Here is a 21,023-nt window from a genome sequence, read left to right on the forward strand (position 1 = left end):
AGATGGGGAAATCTGGGAAATGGAAACACCACATTTGTTCAGAGCTCAAGTTCTGTCAATGTTTTATTTTTTATTAAATGTTTTATTTAACCTTCATTTAACTAGGAAAGTCAGTTTTAAGAAACAAAATCTTATTTACAACGATTGGCCAACCTACCCAAGCCTAACCCGGACGATACTGCGCCAATTGTGCACTGCCCTATGAGACTCCTAAACACTGCCGGTTGTGATACAGACACGGGATCAAACCCGTGTCTGCGATGCAGTGACCGCTGCGCCGGTCGGGAACCCAGATGATGATGATGATGATGGTGGTGGTGATGAGGATGGAGGAAGTGGAAGTCAGCGCGTCTAGTGTTTATAGCAGAAGTACAGAAGCCCATAGACACCAGGCTCATCTACTTCACATTCTGGGGTTTCAGGAAGAATTCTGAATGATTTATAAATATGCTAAGGCGTGCGTCTCGGGAGGGGCGTGTGTAACTGGCGCAGGCCATCACCTGACACTTCAGGGGTCCAGGCTGAAACTTTGGCTCTTGTCCGAACACAGGGTCACGGCGCTGGGGTCAGGGACCTCATGGTAATCAGGGCTCCTGCAGCACACCCCTCCTCTGTGGACCTGCCCCTGACCACATCCTGCGTCGTTGTTGGGGATGTCACGTATACAGAACCAGTCCTATGACCAAGCCTGAGCACTGCAGCAGCTATACGCCCAATCACCAGGCCCAGATCCAGCTCCAGACCTTTACTCCACCCAGACCCAGCTCCAGATCTTTACTCCACCCAGACCCAGCTCCAGACCCAGCTCCAGACCCAGCTCCAGACCCAGCTCCAGGCCTCCACCCAGACCCAGCTCCAGACCCAGCTCCAGACCCAGCTCCAGGCCTCCACCCAGACCCAGCTCCAGACCCAGCTCCAGGCCTTTACTCCACCCGGACCCAGCTCCAGACCTTCACCCAGACCCAGCTCCAGGCCTTTACTCCACCCAGACCCAGCTCCAGGCCTTTACTCCACCCAGACCACGTTCCAGGCCTTTACTCCACCCAGACCCAGCTCCAGACCTTTACCCAGACCCAGCCCCAGCCCCAGATCTTCACCCAGACCCAGCTCCAGACCTTTACTCCAACCAGACCCAGCTCCAGACCTCCACCCACACCCAGCTCCAGGCATTTACTCCACCCGGACCCAGCTCCAGACCTTCACCCAGACCCAGCTCCAGACCTTAACTCCACCCAGACCCAGCTCCAGACTTTTACCCAGACCCAGCTCCAGACCTTTACTCCACCCAGACCCAGCTCCAGACCTTCACCCAGACCCAGCTCCAGACCTTTACTCCACCCAGACCCAGCTCCAGGCCTTTACCCAGACCCAGCTCCAGACCTTTACCCAGACCCAGCTCCAGACCTTTACTCCACCCAGACCCAGCTCCAGACCTTCACCCAGACCCAGCTCCAGACCTTAACTCCACCCAGACCCAGCTCCAGACCTTTAACCAGACCCAGCTCCAGACCTTTACTCCACCCAGACCCAGCTCCAGACCTTCACCCAGACCCAGCTCCAGACCTTTACTCCACCCAGACCCAGCTCCAGGCCTTTACCCAGACCCAGCTCCAGGCCTTTACCCAGACCCAGCTCCAGACCTTTACTCCACACAGACCCAGCTCCAGGCCTTTACCCAGACCCAGCTCCAGGCCTTTACTCCACCCAGACCCAGCTCCAGGCCTTTACTCCAATTAGACCCAGCTCCAGGCCTTTACTCCACCCAGACCCAGCTCCAGACCTTTACCCAGACCCAGCTCCAGACCTTTACTCCACCCAGACCCAGCTCCAGGCCTTTACTCCACCTAGACCCAGCTCCAGGCCTTTACTCCACCCAGTCCCAGCTCCAGACCTTTACCCAGACCCAGCTCCAGACCTTTACTCCACCCAGACCCAGCTCCAGGCCTTTACTCCACCCAGACCCAGTTCCAGGCCTTTACTCCACCCAGACCCAGTTCCAGGCCTTTACTCCACCCAGACCCAGCTCCAGGCCTTTACTCCACCCAGACCCAGCTCCAAGCCTTTACCCAGACCCAGCTCCAGGCCTTTACTCCACCCAGACCCAGCTCCAGGCCTTTACTCCACCCAGACCCAGTTCCAGGCCTTTACTCCACCCAGAACCAGCTCCAGGCCTTTACCCAGACCCAGCTCCAGTCCTTTACTCCACCCAGACCCAGCTCCAGGCCTTTACTCCACCCAGACCCAGCTCCAGGCCTTTACTCCACCCAGACCCAGCTCCAGGCCTTTACTCCACCCTGACCCAGTTCCAGGCCTTTACTCCACCCAGACCCAGCTCCAGGCTTTTACTCCACCCAGACCCAGCTCCAGGCCTTTACCCAGACCCAGCTCCAGGCCTTTACCCAGACCCAGCTCCAGACCTTTACTCCACCCAGTCCCAGCTCCAGGCCTTTACCCAGACCCAGCTCCAGGCCTTTACCCATACCCAGCTCCAGGCCTTCACCCAGACCCAGCTCCAGGCCTTTACTCCACCCAGACCCAGCTCCAGATCTTTACTCCACCCGGACCAACATCTAACTATCCCTCTAAAGCCCCAGACCAAGCCTCTACCTATCCCTCTAAAGCCTCAGTCCCAACCTCTAATTAAACCTCTAAAGCCCCAGACCAAGCCTCTACCTATTCCGCTAAAGCCTCAGACCCAGCCTCTAACTATCCCTCTAAAGCCCCAGTCCTACTCTATACTTCTACTGCCCCCAGTCCTGGTCTATACCTCTACAGACCCCAGTCCTGGTCTATACCTCTACAGCCCCCAGTTCTGGTCTATACCTCTACAGACCCCAGTCCTGGTCTATACCTCTACAGCCCCCAGTCCTGGTCTAGTCCTCTACAGCCCCCAGTCCTGGTCTAGTCCTCTACAGACCCCAGTCCTGGTCTAGTCCTCTACAGCCCCCAGTTCTGGTCTATACCTCTACAGACCCCAGTCCTGGTCTAGTCCTCTACAGCCCCCAGTCCTACTCTATACCTCTACAGCCCCCAGTCCTGGTCTAGTCCTCTACAGCCCCCAGTCCTGGTCTAGTCCTCTACAGCCCCCAGTTCTACTCTATACCTCTACAACCCCCAGTCCTGGTCTAGTCCTCTACAGCCCCCAGTCCTGCTCCATACCTCTACATCCCCAGTCAATTCAAATCAAATCAAATGTATTTATATAGCCCTTCGTACATCAGCTGATATCTCAAAGTGCTGTACAGAAACCCAGCCTAAAACCCCAAACAGCAAGCAATGTAGGTGTAGAAGCACGTGGCTAGGAAAAACTCCCTAGAAAGGCCAAAACCTAGGAAGAAACCTAGAGAGGAACCAGGCTACGTGGGGTGGCCAGTCCTCTTCTGGCTGTGCCGGGTGGAGATTATAACAGAACATGGCCAAGATGTTCAAATGTTCATAAATGACCAGCATGGTCGAATAATAATAAGGCAGAACAGTTGAAACTGGAGCAGCAGCACTGTCAGGTGGACTGGGGACAGCAAGGAGTCATCATGTCAGGTAGTCCTGGGGCATTGTCCTAGGGCTCAGGTCAGTTGAAACTGGAGCAGCAGCAAGGCCAGGTGGACTTGGGACAGCAAGGAGTCATCATGTCAGGTAGTCCTGGGGCATGGTCCTAGGGCTCAGGTCCTCCGAGAGTCCTGGTCTAGTCCTCTACAGCCCCCAGTCCTGGTCTATACCTCTACAGCCCCCAGTCCTACTTGTCACGAACCGGCTCAAAGCCCGTAACAAAGGGAGACAACGTGGAGATAAGGAGTAACAAAAGATATTTATTAACTAAAGCAACTAAGGAAAATATACAATGATGTGTAATCAGTAATCAGTAGCGTAAGTGAGTGTTTTGCATGCATGAATGTGATAATGCAGGGTGTTGAAAGGTGCCAAAGCAAACAAACAAAAAGTCAACAAGAACCACAACACAATCTACAAATGTCTGCATGGAGAGAGTCTCCTCCATGAATGGGGAAGGGGTGTATTTATCCTGGGAAACACCTGGGCCCAGGTGTTTCCCATGTAGCTGACGACCCTCTCAACTCCGCCCCCCGGCATCCTAATAAGGAAGGAAACAAGAACAAAGACAAAATACGGCAGACAGAGTGGGAGGGTCGTCACATACTCTATACCTCTACAGCCCCCAGTCCTGGTCTAGTCCTCTACATCCCCCAGTCCTGGTCTATAACTCTACAGCCCCCAGTCCTGGTCTACTCCTCTACAGCCCCTAGTCCTTGTCTAGTCCTCTACATCACCCAGTCCTGGTCTATACCTCTACAGCCCCCAGTCCTGGTCTATACCTCTACAACCCAGTCCTGGTCTATACCTCTACAACCCCCAGTCCTTGTCTAGTCCTCTACAGCAACCAGTCCTGGTCTATACCTCTACAACCCCCAGTCCTGTTCTATACCTCTACAGCCCCCAGTCCTTGTCTAGTCCTCTACAGCCCCCAGTCCTGGTCTAGTCCTCTACAGCCCCCAGTCCTGGTCTAGTCCTCTACAGCCCCCAGTCCTACTCTATACCTCTACAGCCCCCAGTCCTGGTCTAGTCCTCTACAGCCCCCAGTCCTGGTCTATACCTCTACAGCCCCCAGTCCTGGTCTATACCTCTACAGCCCCCAGTCCTGGTCTATACCTCTACAGCCCCCAGTCCTACTCTATACCTCTACAGCCCCCAGTCCTGGTCTAGTCCTCTACAGCCCCCAGTTCTGGTCTATACCTCTACAGCCCCCAGTCCTGGTCTATACCTCTACAGCCCCCAGTCCTGGTCTATACCTCTACAGCCCCCTGTCCTGTTCTAGTCCTCTACAGCCCCCAGTCCAGGTCTATACCTCTACGGCCCCCAGTCCTGGTCTATACCACTACAGCCCCCAGTCCTGGTCTAGTCCTCTACAGCCCCCAGTCCTGGTCTATACATCTACAGCTCCCAGTTCAGGTCTAGTCCTCTACAGCCCCCAGTCTTGGTCTATTCATCAACAGCCCCCAGTCCTGGTCTATACCTCTACAGCCCCCAGTCCTGTTCTAGTCCTCTACAGCCCCCAGTCCTGGTCTATACATCTACAGCCCCCAGTCCTGGTCTAGTCCTCTACAGCCCCCAGTCTTGGTCTAGTCCTCAACAGCCCCCAGTCCTGGTCTATACCTCTACAGCCCCCAGTCCTGGTATATACCTCTACAACCCCCAGTCCTGTTCTATACCTCTACAGCCCCCAGTCCTTGTCTAGTCCTCTACAGCCCCCAGTCCTGGTCTAGTCCTCGACAGCCCCCAGTCCTGGTCTAGTCCTCTACAGCCCCCAGTCCTACCCTATACCTCTACAGCCCCCAGTCCTGGTCTAGTCCTCTACAGCCCCCAGTCCTGGTCTATACCTCTACAGCCCCCAGTCCTGGTCTATACCTCTACAGCCCCCAGTCCTGGTCTATACCTCTACAGCCCCCAGTCCTACTCTATACCTCTACAGCCCCCAGTCCTGGTCTAGTCCTCTACAGCCCCCAGTCCTGGTCTATACCTCTACAGCCCCCTGTCCTGTTCTAGTCCTCTACAGCCCCCAGTCCTGTTCTATACCTCTACAGCCCCCAGTCCTGGTCTATACCACTACAGCCCCCAGTCCTGGTCTAGTCCTCTAAAGCCCCCAGTCCTGGTCTATACCTCTACAGCCCCCAGTCCTGGTCTAGTCCTCTACAGCTCCCAGTCTTGGTCTAGTCCTCAACAGCCCCCAGTCCTGGTCTATACCTCTACAGCCCCCAGTCCTGGTCTAGTCCTCTACAGCCCCCAGTCCTGGTCTAGTCCTCTACAACCCCCAGTCCTGGTCTAGTCCTCAACAGCCCCCAGTCCTTGTCTAGTCCTCTACAGCCCCCAGTCCTGGTCTAGTCCTCGACAGCCCCCAGTCCTGGTCTAGTCCTCTACAGCCCCCAGTCCTACCCTATACCTCTACAGCCCCCAGTCCTGGTCTATACCTCTACAGCCCCCAGTCCTGGTCTATACCTCTACAGCCCCCAGTCCTACTCTATACCTCTACAGCCCCCAGTCCTGGTCTAGTCCTCTACAGCCCCCAGTCCTGGTTTATACCTCTACAGCCCCCTGTCCTGTTCTAGTCCTCTACAGCCCCCAGTCCTGTTCTATACCTCTACAGCCCCCAGTCCTGGTCTATACCACTACAGCCCCCAGTCCTGGTCTAGTCCTCTAAAGCCCCCAGTCCTGGTCTATACCTCTACAGCCCCCAGTCCTGGTCTAGTCCTCTACAGCTCCCAGTCTTGGTCTAGTCCTCAACAGCCCCCAGTCCTGGTCTATACCTCTACAGCCCCCAGTCCTGGTCTAGTCCTCTACAGCCCCCAGTCCTGGTCTAGTCCTCTACAACCCCCAGTCCTGGTCTAGTCCTCTACAGCCCCCAGTCCTGGTCTATACCTCTACAACCCCCAGTCCTGTTCTATACCTCTACAGCCCCCAGTCCTGGTCTAGTCCTCTACAGCCCCCAGTCCTGGTCTATACCTCTACAGCCCCCAGTCCTGGTCTATACCTCTACAGCCCCCAGTCCTGGTCTATACCTCTACTGCCCCCAGTCCTACTCTATACCTCTACAGCCCCCAGTCCTGGTCTAGTCCTCTACAGCCCCCAGTCCTGGTCTATACCTCTACAGCCCACAGTCCTGGAATATACCTCTACAGCCCCCTGTCCTGTTCTAGTCCTCTACAGCCCCCAGTCTTGGTCTATACCTCTACAGCCCCCAGTCCTGGTCTATACCACTACAGCCCCCAGTCCTGGTCTAGTCCTCTACAGCCCCCAGTCCTGGTCTAGTCCTCTACAGCCCCCAGTCCTGGTATTGTCCTCTACAGCCCCCAGTCCTGGTATTTTCCTCTACAGCCCCCAGTCCTACTCTATACCTCTACAGCCCCCAGTCCTGGTCTAGTCCTCTACAGCCCCCAGTCCTACTCTATACCTCTACAGCCCCCTGTCCTGGTCTATACCTCTACAGCCCCCAGTCCTGGTCTATACCTCTACAGTCCACAATCCTGGTCTAGTCCTCTACAACCCCCAGTCCTGGTCTATACCTCTACAGCCCCCAGTCCTGGTCTATACCTCTACAGCCCCCAGTCCTGGTCTATAACTCTACAGCCCCCAGTCCTACTCTATACCTCTACAGCCCCCAGTACTGGTCTATACCTCTACAGCCCCCAGTCCTACTCTATACCTCTACAGCCCCCAGTCCTACTCTATACCTCTACAGCCCCCAGTCCTGGTCTATACCTCTACAGCCCCCAGTCCCTCTACCACCGTTAAAATACCACCATTATGACATGACATTCTCAAACTTTTATTATAATTGTATCCTCCCCCTGGAGCACTTTGCCTCCTGTGGCACTTTGCCTCCTGTGGCACTTTGCCTCCTGGGGCACTTTGCCTCCTGAAGCACTTTGCCTCCTGGAGCACTTTGCCTCCTGGAGCACTTTGCCTCCTGGAACCCTTTGCCTCCTGGGGCACTTGCCTCCTGGGGCACTTTGCCTCCTGTAACCTTGTGAGGATGGATTTTTAGAAATAGAGACAGTACTCCTTCTGCTACTTATTAACCTCTTCTCCACCACAGAACATCCAGGCCTCTTCTTCTTAACAGAACATCCAGGCCTCTTCTCCACCACAGAACATCCAGACCTCTTCCTCATCACAGAACATCCAGGCCTCTTCCTCATCACAGAACATCCAGGCCTCTTCCTCATCGCAGAACATCCAGACCTCTTCCTGATCACAGAACATCCAGACCTCTTCCTCAATCACAGAACATCCAGAACTCTTCCTCAATCACAGAACATCCAGACCTCTTCTCCATCACAGAACACCAAGGCCTATTCCTCAATCACAGAACATCCAGACCTCTTCCTCAATCACAGAACTTCAGCAAGGGAACCCACAAACCAACCACCATTTTTGGTAGTGTTTCTCTCATGCCACAGCACCCACAAACCAACCACTGTTTCTGGTTGTAGTGGTTCTCTCAGACCACATTAACACCATCCTGTTCTGTTCCTCTTCCCAGAGATATCCCCTTTCCTGTTGTTTCTGGTTGTAGTGGTTCTCTCAGACCACATTAACACCATCGTGTTCTGTTCCTCTTCCCAGAGATATCCTCTTTCCTGTTGTTTCTGGTTGTAGTGGTTCTCTCAGACCACATTAACACCATCGTGTTCTGTTCCTCTTCCCAGAGATATCCTCTTTCCTGTTGTTTCTGGTGGTCGTGGTTCTCTCAGACCACATTAACACCATCCTGTTCTGTTCCTCTTCCCAGAGATATCCTCTTTCCTGTTGTTTCTGGTGGTCGTGGTTCTCTCAGACCACATTAACACCATCCTGTTCTGGTCCTCTTCCCAGAGATATCCTCTTTCCTGTTGTTTCTGGTGGTCATGGTTCTCTCAGACCACTTTAACCCCATCCTGTTCTGTAACTCTTCCCAGAGATATCCTCTTTCCTGTTGTTTCTGGTGGTTGTTGTTCTCTCAGACCACATTAACACCATCCTGTTCTGGTCCTCTTCCCAGAGATATCCTCTTTCCTGTTGTTTCTGGTGGTCATGGTTCTCTCAGACCACATTAACACCATCCTGTTCTGTAACTCTTCCCAAGAGATATCCTCTTTCCTGTTGTTTCTGGTGGTCGTGGTTCTCTCAGACCACATTAACACCATCCTGTTCTGTTCCTCTTCCCAGAGATATCCTTTTTTCCTGTGGTTTCTATTTTCATTCAAACGTTCCTCTTCTTTTCTTCTCCTGTTTGAAATAAAACGCTAATAAATATTTGAAGCTCATTCCCCCAGGTTTGTCTGTCACATTATAATAGTAAAAGATGTATCATTCTCTGTATATAAAAAAAACGAAAGGCTCTATTCGTTAGTCTAAATGGAATGTGAATATTAAACAGTATATCCTATTTAACAGTCACATCAAGCTCCCTGCATGTTCATTCATTTTACATGTCATTTTATTTAATGGAAACCTACCAAGGTTTCACATAGACTGGAGGAGTTTGATAAAGTCATCAGGAGGAACGACGGACTTAGGGCCTAAGCACCAGGCATCAGCCTATTACCTTGTCTGTCTGTCTGTCTGTCTGTCTGTCTGTCTGTCTGTCTGTCTGTCTGTCTGTCTGTCTGTCTGTCTGTCTGTCTGTCTGTCTGTCTGTCTGTCTGTCTGCCTGCCTGCCTGCCTGCCTGCCTGCCTGTCTGTCTGTCTGTCTGTCTGTCTGTCTGTCTGTCTGTCTGTCTGTCTGGTCTGGTCTGGTCTGGTCTGGTCTGGTCTGGTCGGGTCGGGTCGGGTCTGTCTGTCTGTCTGTCTGTCTGTTCAGTCAATCACCTCCTATCAATCAAGTCAATTGAGCTGTGCATGCAGAGAGAGCCTATTCCAAGCTGTCACTCTCATTACAGAGACCGAGTGATATCAGAACAGGTGACATATCAACCTGCTCTCACTCCTCCCTTTTGTCTCTCTGTTCTATCATCTCCAGCGTGGAGTTGAAATGTTCAACATGGCCCGGCTCTGGAACGGCCCTGAACGCCTTGGTGTCAGGAGACTACGCAAGACAGAACAGACGTGACACTGTGTCAATATACTTTGCATGGAGTGGGTTCGGGGATATATATCATATAACTTGAATGAAAATGAGAAGTATATGTAGTAGGCTATAGTTTAAAATACTCTTAGCCAAGGTGGAGTTTGTGTGCACACCAGGACTAAAGCCCAATGATGACCCTTCAACGTTACATCCCTGTTCTTCTCCAGACTCAGAGTAATAACCCCCTGCACTTAGCCAGGCTTTTAAACACAAAAACCAAGACTCAAACCCTTGACTCAAACCTTTGACTCAAACCCTTGACTTAACCCCTGACTTAAACCAAGACTCAAACCCTTGAGTTAAACCCTGACACAAACCCTGACTTAAACCCTGACTTAAACCCTTGACTCAAACCCTGACTCAGACCCCAGACTCAAACCCTGACTTAAACCCTGACTTAAACCCTGACTTAAACCCTGACATAAAACATTGACTCAAACCTTGACTCAATGACAGACTTAAACCCTGACTCAAAGTCAGACTCAAACCCCTGACTCAAACCCGAACATAAAACCAGACTTAAACCCTCACTCAAACACAGACTCAAATCCTGACTCAAACTCAGAATAAACACAGACTCAAACCCTGACTCAAAGTGAACGCTGTGAATGTGTGACCACCCTACAGGGTCTTCTGCCTCTCTCTCAGTGTAGACCAAATGAATCGGCCATGTCTGTCATATCTCTCTCTGTTCCCTGTAGATGGTCAGAGATGTCCTCTCTCTGTTCCCTGTAGGTGTTCAGAGATAAATCAGCCATGTTTGTCATACCTCTCTCTGTTCCCTGTAGATGGTCAGAGATGTCTGTTCTCATTTCACCAAATAGCTAAACTTAACTTCTCCCGTCTTTTTTGTTGTGGTTAGCAGGGAGCAGGGAGGCTCAGGAGTGTCTCACAGCCTCTCAGAGTGAGGGAGGAAACATGGAGGAACATGGGGAAATGTCACTCTGTCAGAGGTATGGGTGAGTGTGGATAAAGAAAGCCTAGTACTAATCACAGCACTGCGAGTGGGTTTGGTGGGCCTACAGGGCAGGGGCAGACTGGTCATCTGGCATTTCGGGAACATACCAAATGGGCTGGTCCAGAATTAGCCCAGTGGGCCTGTCTTACTTTTTTTTTTTTTACAGAAAAGCTACCAGCTAGCTACACACAGAGAATGCTGTGCCATGTCAGTATTTGTACAGTGCTAATCTCAATTTTGTTTAGCTTGTTTTCCAGATTCACTGTGATCATATTTCACCCCGTATTGTGTACTCCTTAAGCATCAGTTTCCCTTGTGGATGCTGTTCTTCTAAACTCTCAATCTGAGTAAATGTTTCATGGTTTTCGGCGCAAAACAGTTGCAATTTTAATGATTGTCAAAATTGCTACTTGGAGTACATCAGACATGAGTATATAATTGCAACCGATGTGCTGTGTGGTCAACGCGTCTCCACACACTTCCTGAATGTCGTGATGTCACAGAGTTCTGGAATCCACCACAGCTGAAGGCTTCTGAATTCTTCATAGTGTTCTTTTTTCTTTGCACTCGTGTGTACTTGAAGTGTGTTTTAAATATGCAGAAAACACATGAAACCCGTCCGTCCTCATGTTTGGTTTCTGGGAGTCGAGTCGACTGCATGATTGTGTTTGCTGTCACTTTGAATCAGACGGGTGAAAGGCACTGCTTTACAGCACATTGTTTTGGGTTTAAAACCAAGTTTCACATAAAAACATTATTCATTCATTTTTGGAAGAAATCATGAAGATAAAGGAAGGTACAGTAGAGGTATTAATCTGTAAATATTACTGTATTCACACCTCAACCTCTTGATAAGGGACAGTAGAGGTGTTAATCTGTAAATATTACTGTATCCACGCCTCAACCTCTTGAAAAGAGACAGTAGAGGTGTTAATCTGTAAATATTACTGTATCCACCCTCAACCTCTTGATAAGGGACAGTAGAGGTGTTAATCTGTAAATATTACTGTATCCATCCTCAACCTCTTGATAAGGGACAGTAGAGGTGTTAATCTGTAAATATTACTGTATCCACCCTCAACCTCTTGATAAGGGACAGTAGAAGTGTTAATCTGTAAATATTACTGTATCCACCCTCAACCTCTTGATAAGGGACAGTAGAGGTGTTAATCTGTAAATATTACTGTATCCATCCTCAACCTCTTGATAAGGGACAGTAGAGGTGTTAATCTGTAAATATTACTGTATCCACCCCTCAACCTCTTGATAAGGGACAGTAGAGATGTTAATCTGTAAATATTACTGTATCCATCCTCAACCTCTTGATAAAGGAGGGACAGTAGATGTGTTAATCTGTAAATATGACTGTATCCACACCTCAACCTCTTGTTGGAGCTTTGCCACTGCCTGTTCTCCGCCCCAGTCAGCCCACATGGCCGTGTTCTATAGTGGTACTGTACCACCGGATGGAGTCAGACATAATGCATGTGTACGCCTGGTGACCCGTGAACAATAGAGACATTGACTGGTGGCGATGGAGCATAATGATGTGTCTGGTACGTGAGCACGAGTCCCAAATGGCAACCTAATCCCTATATGTAGTGTATTATATAGGGAATATGATGTAATTTGGGACACAGCTTGGTATAAAAAAAAAAATACTCATCATTCTTACTGCTTCAACATCCAGAGGGGTTTTTCTGAAACAGCTGGGGAGGACTCCTAAATGACACCCTACTGTCTATAGGGTCTGTCCAAAATGACACCCTACTGTCTATAGGGTCTGTTCAAAATGACACCCTACTGTCTATAGGGTCTGTCCAAAATGACACCCTACTGTCTATAGAGTCTGTCCTAAATGTCACCCTACTGTCTATAGGGTCTGTCCTAAATGACGCCCTACTGTCTATATAGTGTCTCCTAAATGACACCCTACTGTCTATATAGTGTCTCCTAAATGACACCCTACTGTCTATATAGTGTATCCTAAATGACACCCTACTGTCTATATAGTGTATCCTAAATGACACCCTACTATCTATAAGATCTGTTCTGAATGACACCCTACTGTCTATATAGTTTATCCAAAATGACACCCTACTGTCTATAGAGTCTGTCCTAAATGACACCTGACTGTCTATAGGGTCTGTCCTAAATGACACCCTACTGTCTATATAGTGTATCCTAAATTACTCCCTACTGTCTATAGAGTGTCTCCTAAATGACACCCTACTGTCTATAGTGTCTGTCCTAAATGACACCCTACTGTCTATATAGTGCATCCTAAATGACACCCTACTGTCTATAGGGTCTGTCCTAAATGACACCCTACTGTCTATAGGGTCTGTCCTAAATGACACCCTACTGTCTATAGGGTCTGTCCTAAATGACACCCTACTGTCTGTTGTGTATCCTAAATGACACCCTACTGTCTATATAGTGTCTCCTAAATGACACCCTACTGTCTGTAGTTTATCCAAAATGACACCCTACTGTCTATAGAGTCTGTCCTAAATGACACCTGACTGTCTATAGGGTCTGTCCTAAATGACACCCTACTGTCTATATAGTGTATCCTAAATTACTCCCTACTGTCTATAGAGTGTCTCCTAAATGACACCCTACTGTCTATAGTGTCTGTCCTAAATGACACCCTACTGTCTATATAGTGCATCCTAAATGACACCCTACTGTCTATAGGGTCTGTCCTAAATGACACCCTACTGTCTATAGGGTCTGTCCTAAATGACACCCTACTGTCTATAGGGTCTGTCCTAAATGACACCCTACTGTCTGTAGTGTATCCTAAATGACACCCTACTGTCTATATAGTGTCTCCTAAATGACACCCTACTGTCTATATCGTGTGTCCTAAATGACACCCTACTGTCTATATTGTGTATCCTAAATGACACCCTACTGTCTATATGGTCTGTCCTAAATGACACCCTACTGTCTATAGCATCTGTCCTAAATGACACCCTATTGTCTATATAGTGTCTCCTAAATGACACCCTACTGTCTCTACAGTGTATACGAAATGACACCCTACTGTCTATAGGGTCTGTCCTAAATGACACCCTACTGTCTATATAGTGTCTCCTAAATGACACCCTACTGTCCATATAGTGTCTCCTAAATTACACCCTACTGTCTATATAGTGTCTCCTAAATGACACCCTACTGTCTCTACAGTGTCTGTCCTAAATGACACCCTACTGCCTATAGGGTCTCCTAAATGACACCCTACTGTCTATAGAGTGCATTACTTTGTACCAGAACCCATAAGGTCCTTCACTATCGAGGGAATAGGATGCCATTTTAGACATACTCCTGGTTGATGAGTAGTTTTCCTACAGAATGCTGCATTGCTCTGTAATCAGGCTGGAGTCAGATATTTCTACTGTAGAACATCAGGATTCATTATTATAATCAGGGGGAGTCAGATATCTCTCTACTGTAGAACATCAGGATTCATTATTATAATCAGGGGGAGTCAGATATCTCTCTACGGTAGAACATGAAGATTCATCATTATAATCGGGGGAGTCAGATATCTCTCTAATGTAGAACATCAGGATTCATTATAATAATCAGGGGGAGTCAGATATCTCTCTACTGTAGAACATGATGATTCATTATAATAATCAGGGGGAGTCAGATATCTCTCTACTGTAGAAAATCAGGATTCATTATTATAATCAGTGGGAGTCAGATATCTCTCTACTGTAGAACATCAGGATTCATTATTATAATCAGGGGAGTCAGATATCTCTCTACTGTAGAACATGAGGATTCATTATTATAATCAGGGGGAGTCAGATATCTCTCTACTGTAGAACATGAGGATTCATTATTATAATCAGGGGGAGTCAGATATCTCTCTACTGTAGAACATGAGACTTCATCAATAGCTGCCTTGTTGTGTCCTTCCCATCTGTCTAATAATCACAAGCTGAGGAAAAAAACATGACAATTGCATATCTCCTCCTTTCCTTTTCGGCTTCACTAAAATGCTGCTGTTAATTCTCTCTCCGCTCCCCCCGAACCTAGGAGTTGGAGTTTACAGAGCCAGTGCCTTCGACGTCTCTGGCCTTTTACACTCAAATCACACAAGCAAAGACAGGTTAAAGCAAACATTTGTGAGAAATTGGGGGTTAATAGTGTGTTTTTACTTCCCTTATAAATCTGTCTGATGTAATCTGAGGGAAGTCTGAAAGGTTGCAACCATAATTCCAGCTCTGGTTTTTTTTTATGATCTTTTTTTATTAGTGAATAATAATCAAACGATATAAAATGAAAGGACTTGGAAATAAAATAATAAAAGACGTGGGTTGGGTCACCGTGTACCTGGATGTCTTCAGCACAACCTCTTTCATCATGAAGACAGTAGCTCGTCTATTTCCTGCAAATTAGGATTATATCCCCGCAATTAATAAATTACCACCCGAATTGGCCCCACATTCAGTAGCATATCCTAGTATCAGCCTCTTCATCAATCATTTCTCATTTGCATGGAAATGAAGAAAAAAAACATAAAACGATGCCCTTGTGGAATGGAAAAATATCCCAAATGCATTGGGATCTAGGTAGCCCAGATTATTTTTGTGGGGCTGACATATTTTGGGATAGTTTGGAATGTGTGCCTTAAAACACAGTACAGTTCTCAACAACCCCATTCCATTTGGAAACCTTTCTCAGTTCCAAATTGTGAAGCCTTACATTCTACGTGGCCCGGGGACATGCGACTGTACGGTAGCACATCAAGAGAAACTATCACCAGACTACTGGCTTACCCAGCTTGTTAAAAGTCTGAGAGCAGACTCCAAACCGGGACCAGTTCTATAATTCAAACACATTTCCGACCCACCACACGGAACATCTATTTTCATCTATTGGACGGCCTTATTGGTGAGCGAGGAAGAGATACAGAGATGTCTGCACTGTAAAACTACAGAATACACTGACAACCAGAGATGAGGGTTACACCACAGTCATCAACTCTATTAGATGAGGGTTAGATCACAATCATCAACTCTATTAGATGAGGTGTTACACCACAGTCATCAACTCTATTAGATGAGGGTTAGATCACAGTCATCAACTCTATTAGATGAGGTGTTAAACCACAGTCATCAACTCTATTAGATGAGGTGTTAAACCACAGTCATCAACTCTATTAGATGAGGGTTAGATCACAATCATCAACTCTATTAGATGAGGGTTAGATCACAATCATCAACTCTATTAGATGAGGGTTAGATCACAATCATCAACTCTATTAGATGAGGGTTAGATCACAATCATCAACACTATTAGATGAGGGGTACACCACAGTCATCAACTCTATTAGATGAGGGTTAGATCACAATCATCAACTCTATTAGATGAGGGGTACACCACAGTCATCAACTCTATTAGATGTGGGGTACACCACAGTCATCAACTCTATTAGATGAGGGTTAGATCACAGTCATCAACTCTATTAGATGAGGGTTAGATCACAGTCATCAACTCTATTAGATGTGGGGTACACCACAGTCATCAACTCTATTAGATGATGTGTTAGACCACAGTCATCAACTCTATTAGATGTGGGGTATACCACAGTCATCAACTCTATTAGATGAGGGTTACACCACAGTCATCAACTCTATTAGATGAGAGTTAGAACACAGTCATCAACTCTATTAGATGAGGGTTACACCACAATCATCAACTCTATTAGATGTGGGGTACACCACAGTCATCAACTCTATTAGATGAGGGATAGATCACAGTAATCAACTCTATTAGATGTGGGGTACACCACAGTTATCAACTCTATTAGATGAGGTGTTACACCACAGTCATCAACTCTATTAGATGAGGAGTTACACCACAGTCATCAACTCTATTAGAGGAGGGTTAGATCACAATCATCAACTCTATTAGATGTGGGGTACACCACAGTCATCAACTCTATTAGATGAGGGTTAGATCACAGTCATCAACTCTATTAGATGAGGGTTACACCACAGTCATCAACTATATTAGATGAGGTGTTACACCACAGTCATCAACTCTATTAGATGAGGGTTAGATCACAGTCATCAACTCTATTAGATGAGGGTTAGATCACAGTCATCAACTCTATTAGATGCGGTTTACACCACAGTCATCAACTCTATTAGATGAGGTGTTACACCACAGTCATCAACTCTATTAGATGAGGATTACACCACAGTCATCAACTCTATTAGATGAGGGTTAGATCACAGTCATCAACTCTATTAGATGAGGGGTAATCCACAGTCATCAACTCTATTAGATGAGGGTTAGATCACAGTCATCAACTCTATTAGATGAGGGTTACACCACAGTCATCAACTATATTAGATGAGGTGTTACACCACAGTCATCAACTCTATTAGATGAGGGTTAGATCACAGTCATCAACTCTATTAGATGAGGGTTAGATCACAGTCATCAACTCTATTAGATGCGGTTTACACCACAGTCATCAACTCTATTAGATGAGGTGTTACACCACAGTCATCAACTCTATTAGATGAGGATTACACCACAGTCATCAACTCTATTAGATGAGGGTTAGATCACAGTCATCAACTCTATTAGATGAGGGGTAATCCAAAGTCATCAACTCTATTAGATGAGGGTTAGATCACAGTCATCAACTCTATTAGATGAGGGTTACACCACAGTCATCAACTCTATTAGATGAGGGTTACACCACAGTCATCAACTCTATTAGATGAGGGTTACACCACAGTCATCAACTCTATTAGATGAGGGTTAGATCACAGTCATCAACTCTATTAGATGAGGGGTAATCCACAGTCATCAACTCTATTAGATGAGGGTTAGATCACAGTCATCAACTCTATTTCTTCCCCTCTTTCTTCCCTCTCTTTCTTCCCCTCTTTCTTCCCTCTCTTTCTTCCCCTCTTTCTTCCCTCTCTTTCTTCCCTCTCTTTCTTCCCTCTCTTTCTTCCCATCTTTCTTCCCTCTCATTCTCCCCTCTCTTTCTTCCCCTTCTTTCTTCCCTCTTCTTCTTCCCTCTCTTTCTTCCCTCTCTTTATTCCCCTCTTTATTCCCTCTACTTCTTCCCTCTCTTTCTTCCCTCTCGTTCTTCCCTCTCTTTCTTCCCCTTCTTTCTTCCCTCTACTTCTTCCCTCTCTTTCTTCCCTCTCTTTCTTCTCTCTCTTTCTTCCCCTCTTTCTTCCCTCTCTTTCTTCCCTCTCGTTCTTCCCTCTCTTTCTTCCCCTTCTTTCTTCCCTCTCTTTCTTCCCTCTCCTTCTTCCCTCTCCTTCTTCCCTCTCTTTATTCCCCTCTTTATTCCCTCTACTTCTTCCCTCTCTTTCTTCCCTCTCTTTCTTCCCTCTCTTTCTTCCCCTTCTTTCTTCCCTCTACTTCTTCCATCTCTTTCCTCCATCTACTTCTTCCCTCTCTTTCCTCCCTCTCTTTCTTCCCCTCTTTCTTCCCTCTCTTTCTTCTCCTCTTTCTCCCCTCTCTTTCTTCCACTCTTTCTTCCCCTCTTTATTCCCTCTTTCTTTACCTCCACCCATTTCTTTGACTGTGCTTCAGGCAATTACAGTAACGTTGCATTTGTCAATCACATCCATTCATGCATGGTTTCCTGAAATAATTACCTGGTGACTTGCATCTCCTTTCCTGGACTAGCAGCTTGGTAAAGACAAGCCCCTGAGTATTAATTACAGCGGAGAGGACATTTGCAGAGAAGCAAAGTATTTTAATGGCAAGACTGATGTAACATGATTGTTTTGATGTTTTTTTTCTTACTAACATGACAATCATTGGCGTCCCCCTGGTCATCAGCATAGATTAGTTAGAATAGTCAGGGGAGACCATTACCAAGCTGTGTACCATTTGATAACAGTGAGGCATAGACTCACAAACCCACACACGAACACACAAACATTTTCACCAGAAAAAAAATAAATGTCTTCATAAAAAGCGAGAACACCCTGGAAAGTAAACATCTCTAAATACAAGAGGACTCCTGCCAAAACAGCACAAGTCCAGAGCTATTTGTTGGGGTGAAGAGGCTACTTTGGAAGTCTCTTCCGCTGGAAGAGATGCTTTCAAGGAAGCGTCTCTCAAATAGCTTACATAAAAGATGCCATTTATTGCAAAGGTTATTTTCCTGAAGAGTTGTTGTGGTGTGTGGGAGGCAGGCAGACAGACAGACAGACAGACAGACAGACAGACAGGCAGGCAGGCAGGCAGGCAGGCAGGCAGGCAGGCAGGTAGAATCAGGAATTCCCCAGGGCAGCTGTCTAGGCCCCTTACTCAACACTATACACATCACCTACTACAGCAACTTAAATGACTGCAACACTAAACAAAGAGCTGCAGTTAGTTTCAGAAATGGTGGCAAGGAATAAGTTAGACCTAAATATTTCAAAAACTAAAAGCATTGTATCAGGGACAAATCATTCACTAAACCTAAATCTTGTAAAAAATAATGTGGAAATTGAGTAAGTTGAGGAGAGTAAACTGCTTGGAGTAACCCTGGATTGCAAACTGTCATGGTCAAAACATATTGATACAACAGTAGCTAAGATGGGGAGAAATCTGTCCATAATAAAGCGCTGCTCTACCTTCTTAACAGCACTATCACCAAGGCAGGTCCTACAGGCCCTAGTTTCTACCTTCTTAACAACACTATCACCAAGGCAGGTCCTACATGCCCTAGTTTCTACCTTCTTAACAACACTATCAACAAGGCAGGTCCTACAGGCTCAAGTTTCTACCTTCTTAACAACACTATCAACAAGGCAGGTCCTACAGGCCCTAGTTTCTACTTCTTAACACTATAAACAAGGCAGGTCCTACAGGCCCTAGTTTCTACCTTCTTAACAACACTATCACCAAGGCAGGTCCTACAGGCCCTAGTTTCTACCTTCTTAACAACACTATCAACAAGGCAGGTCCTACAGGCCCTAGTTTCTACCTTCTTAACAACACTATCACCAAGGCAGGTACTACAGGCCCTAGTTTCTACCTTCTTAACAACACTATCACCAAGGCAGGTCCTACATGCCCTAGTTTCTACCTTCTTAACAACACTATCAACAAGGCAGGTCCTACAGGCTCAAGTTTCTACCTTCTTAACAACACTATCAACAAGGCAGGTCCTACAGGCCCTAGTTTCTACTTCTTAACACTATCACCAAGGCAGGTCCTACAGGCCCTAGTTTCTACCTTCTTAACAACACTATCAACAAGGCAGGTCCTACAGGCCCTAGTTTCTACCTTCTTAACAACACTATTAACAAGGCAGGTCCTACAGGCCCTAGTTTCTACCTTCTTAACAACACTATCACCAAGGCAGGTCCTACAGGCCCTAGTTTCTACCTTCTTAACAACACTATTAACAAGGCAGGTCCTACAGGCCCTAGTTTCTACCTTCTTAACAACACTATCACCAAGGCAGGTCCTACAGGCCCTAGTTTCTACCTTCTTAACAACACTATCAACAAGGCAGGTCCTTCAGACCCTAGTTTCTACCTTCTCAACAACACTATCAACAAGGCAAATCCTACAGGCACTAGTTTCTACCTTCTTAACAACACTATTAACAAGGCAGGTCCTACAGGCCCTAGTTTCTACTTCTTAACACTATCAACAAGGCAGGTCCTACAGGCACTAGTTTCTACCTTCTTAACAACACTATCAACAAGGCAGGTCCTACAGGTCTGTCTCATCTGGATTATTGTTCAGTCGTCTGGTCAGGTGCCACAAAGAGGGGACATCGGAAAACTGCTTAAAGCTAGGCGTCCCGCTAGCGGGAAATATAAATCATGCCTTACCTTTGACGAGCTTCTTTTGTTGGCACTCCAATATGTCCCATAAACATCACAAATGGTTTCTTTTGTTTGATTAATTCCGTCGATATATATCCAAAATGTCTATTTATTTGGCGCGTTTGATCCGGAAAAAAAACAGCCTCCAATTTGTGCAACGTCACTACAAAATATATCTCAAACGTTACCTGTAAACTTTGCCAAAACATTTCAAACTACTTTTGTAATGGAACGTTAGGTATTTTTAAACGTTAATAATCTATGAAATTGAAGACGGGTCTGTTTTCAATACAGGAGGATTGAAAGAGCAACCCTTTACAGTTTCACTATTCCATGAGTCGTGATTCCACATGCCCATTTACAGTAGACCTGTGTGCCAGTCGGATTAACCCCAGACATCTTGCACAGGTGTACATTAATCACACACTTTGGAATTACATGTCATTTCCCACCCATCTAGGATTGCAGAGCCAGAGCAGAGTAGAACAGGCCCTCCGAGCAGGGCCCTCTGTTGACTTGGTCCCCCCCGATCTCTCTCTGTCACATGGCGGCTCAATGAGAGGAGGGCTGGCCTGGGGCTCCATCTGGAAAGAGCTTAATTGGGCTTGATTAACCTTCA

General features: G+C 47.1%; 1 protein-coding gene across 1 annotated transcript; it reads left to right on the forward strand.

Moving 5' to 3' along the window:
- Positions 1–293: 293 nt before the first annotated feature.
- Positions 294–7,759, forward strand: LOC139381322 (uncharacterized). Its single transcript, XM_071124773.1, has 6 exons — positions 294–341; positions 551–660; positions 848–1,166; positions 1,656–2,815; positions 6,463–6,664; positions 7,631–7,759. Exons 1-6 carry the CDS (start codon positions 294–296, stop codon positions 7,757–7,759), a joined length of 1,968 nt encoding a protein of 655 aa, XP_070980874.1.
- Positions 7,760–21,023: the final 13,264 nt, after the last annotated feature.

This window comes from Oncorhynchus clarkii, chromosome 23 (assembly GCF_045791955.1).
Source record: "Oncorhynchus clarkii lewisi isolate Uvic-CL-2024 chromosome 23, UVic_Ocla_1.0, whole genome shotgun sequence".
NCBI classification, from domain to species: Eukaryota; Metazoa; Chordata; class Actinopteri; order Salmoniformes; family Salmonidae; genus Oncorhynchus; species Oncorhynchus clarkii.

Excerpts from the sequence above, each read along its gene's own strand:
- LOC139381322 (XM_071124773.1), top strand. The coding sequence starts at position 294 with ATGATGATGATGATGATGGTGGTGGTGATGAGGATGGAGGAAGTGGAA. Across the intron at positions 661-847 it reads GTCGTTGTTGGGGATGTCAC|ACCCAGCTCCAGACCCAGCT; the intron begins GTATACAGAACC and ends GCCTCCACCCAG. Across the intron at positions 2,816-6,462 it reads CTCTACAGCCCCCAGTTCTG|CCCCCAGTCCTGGTCTAGTC; the intron begins GTCTATACCTCT and ends ATACCTCTACAG.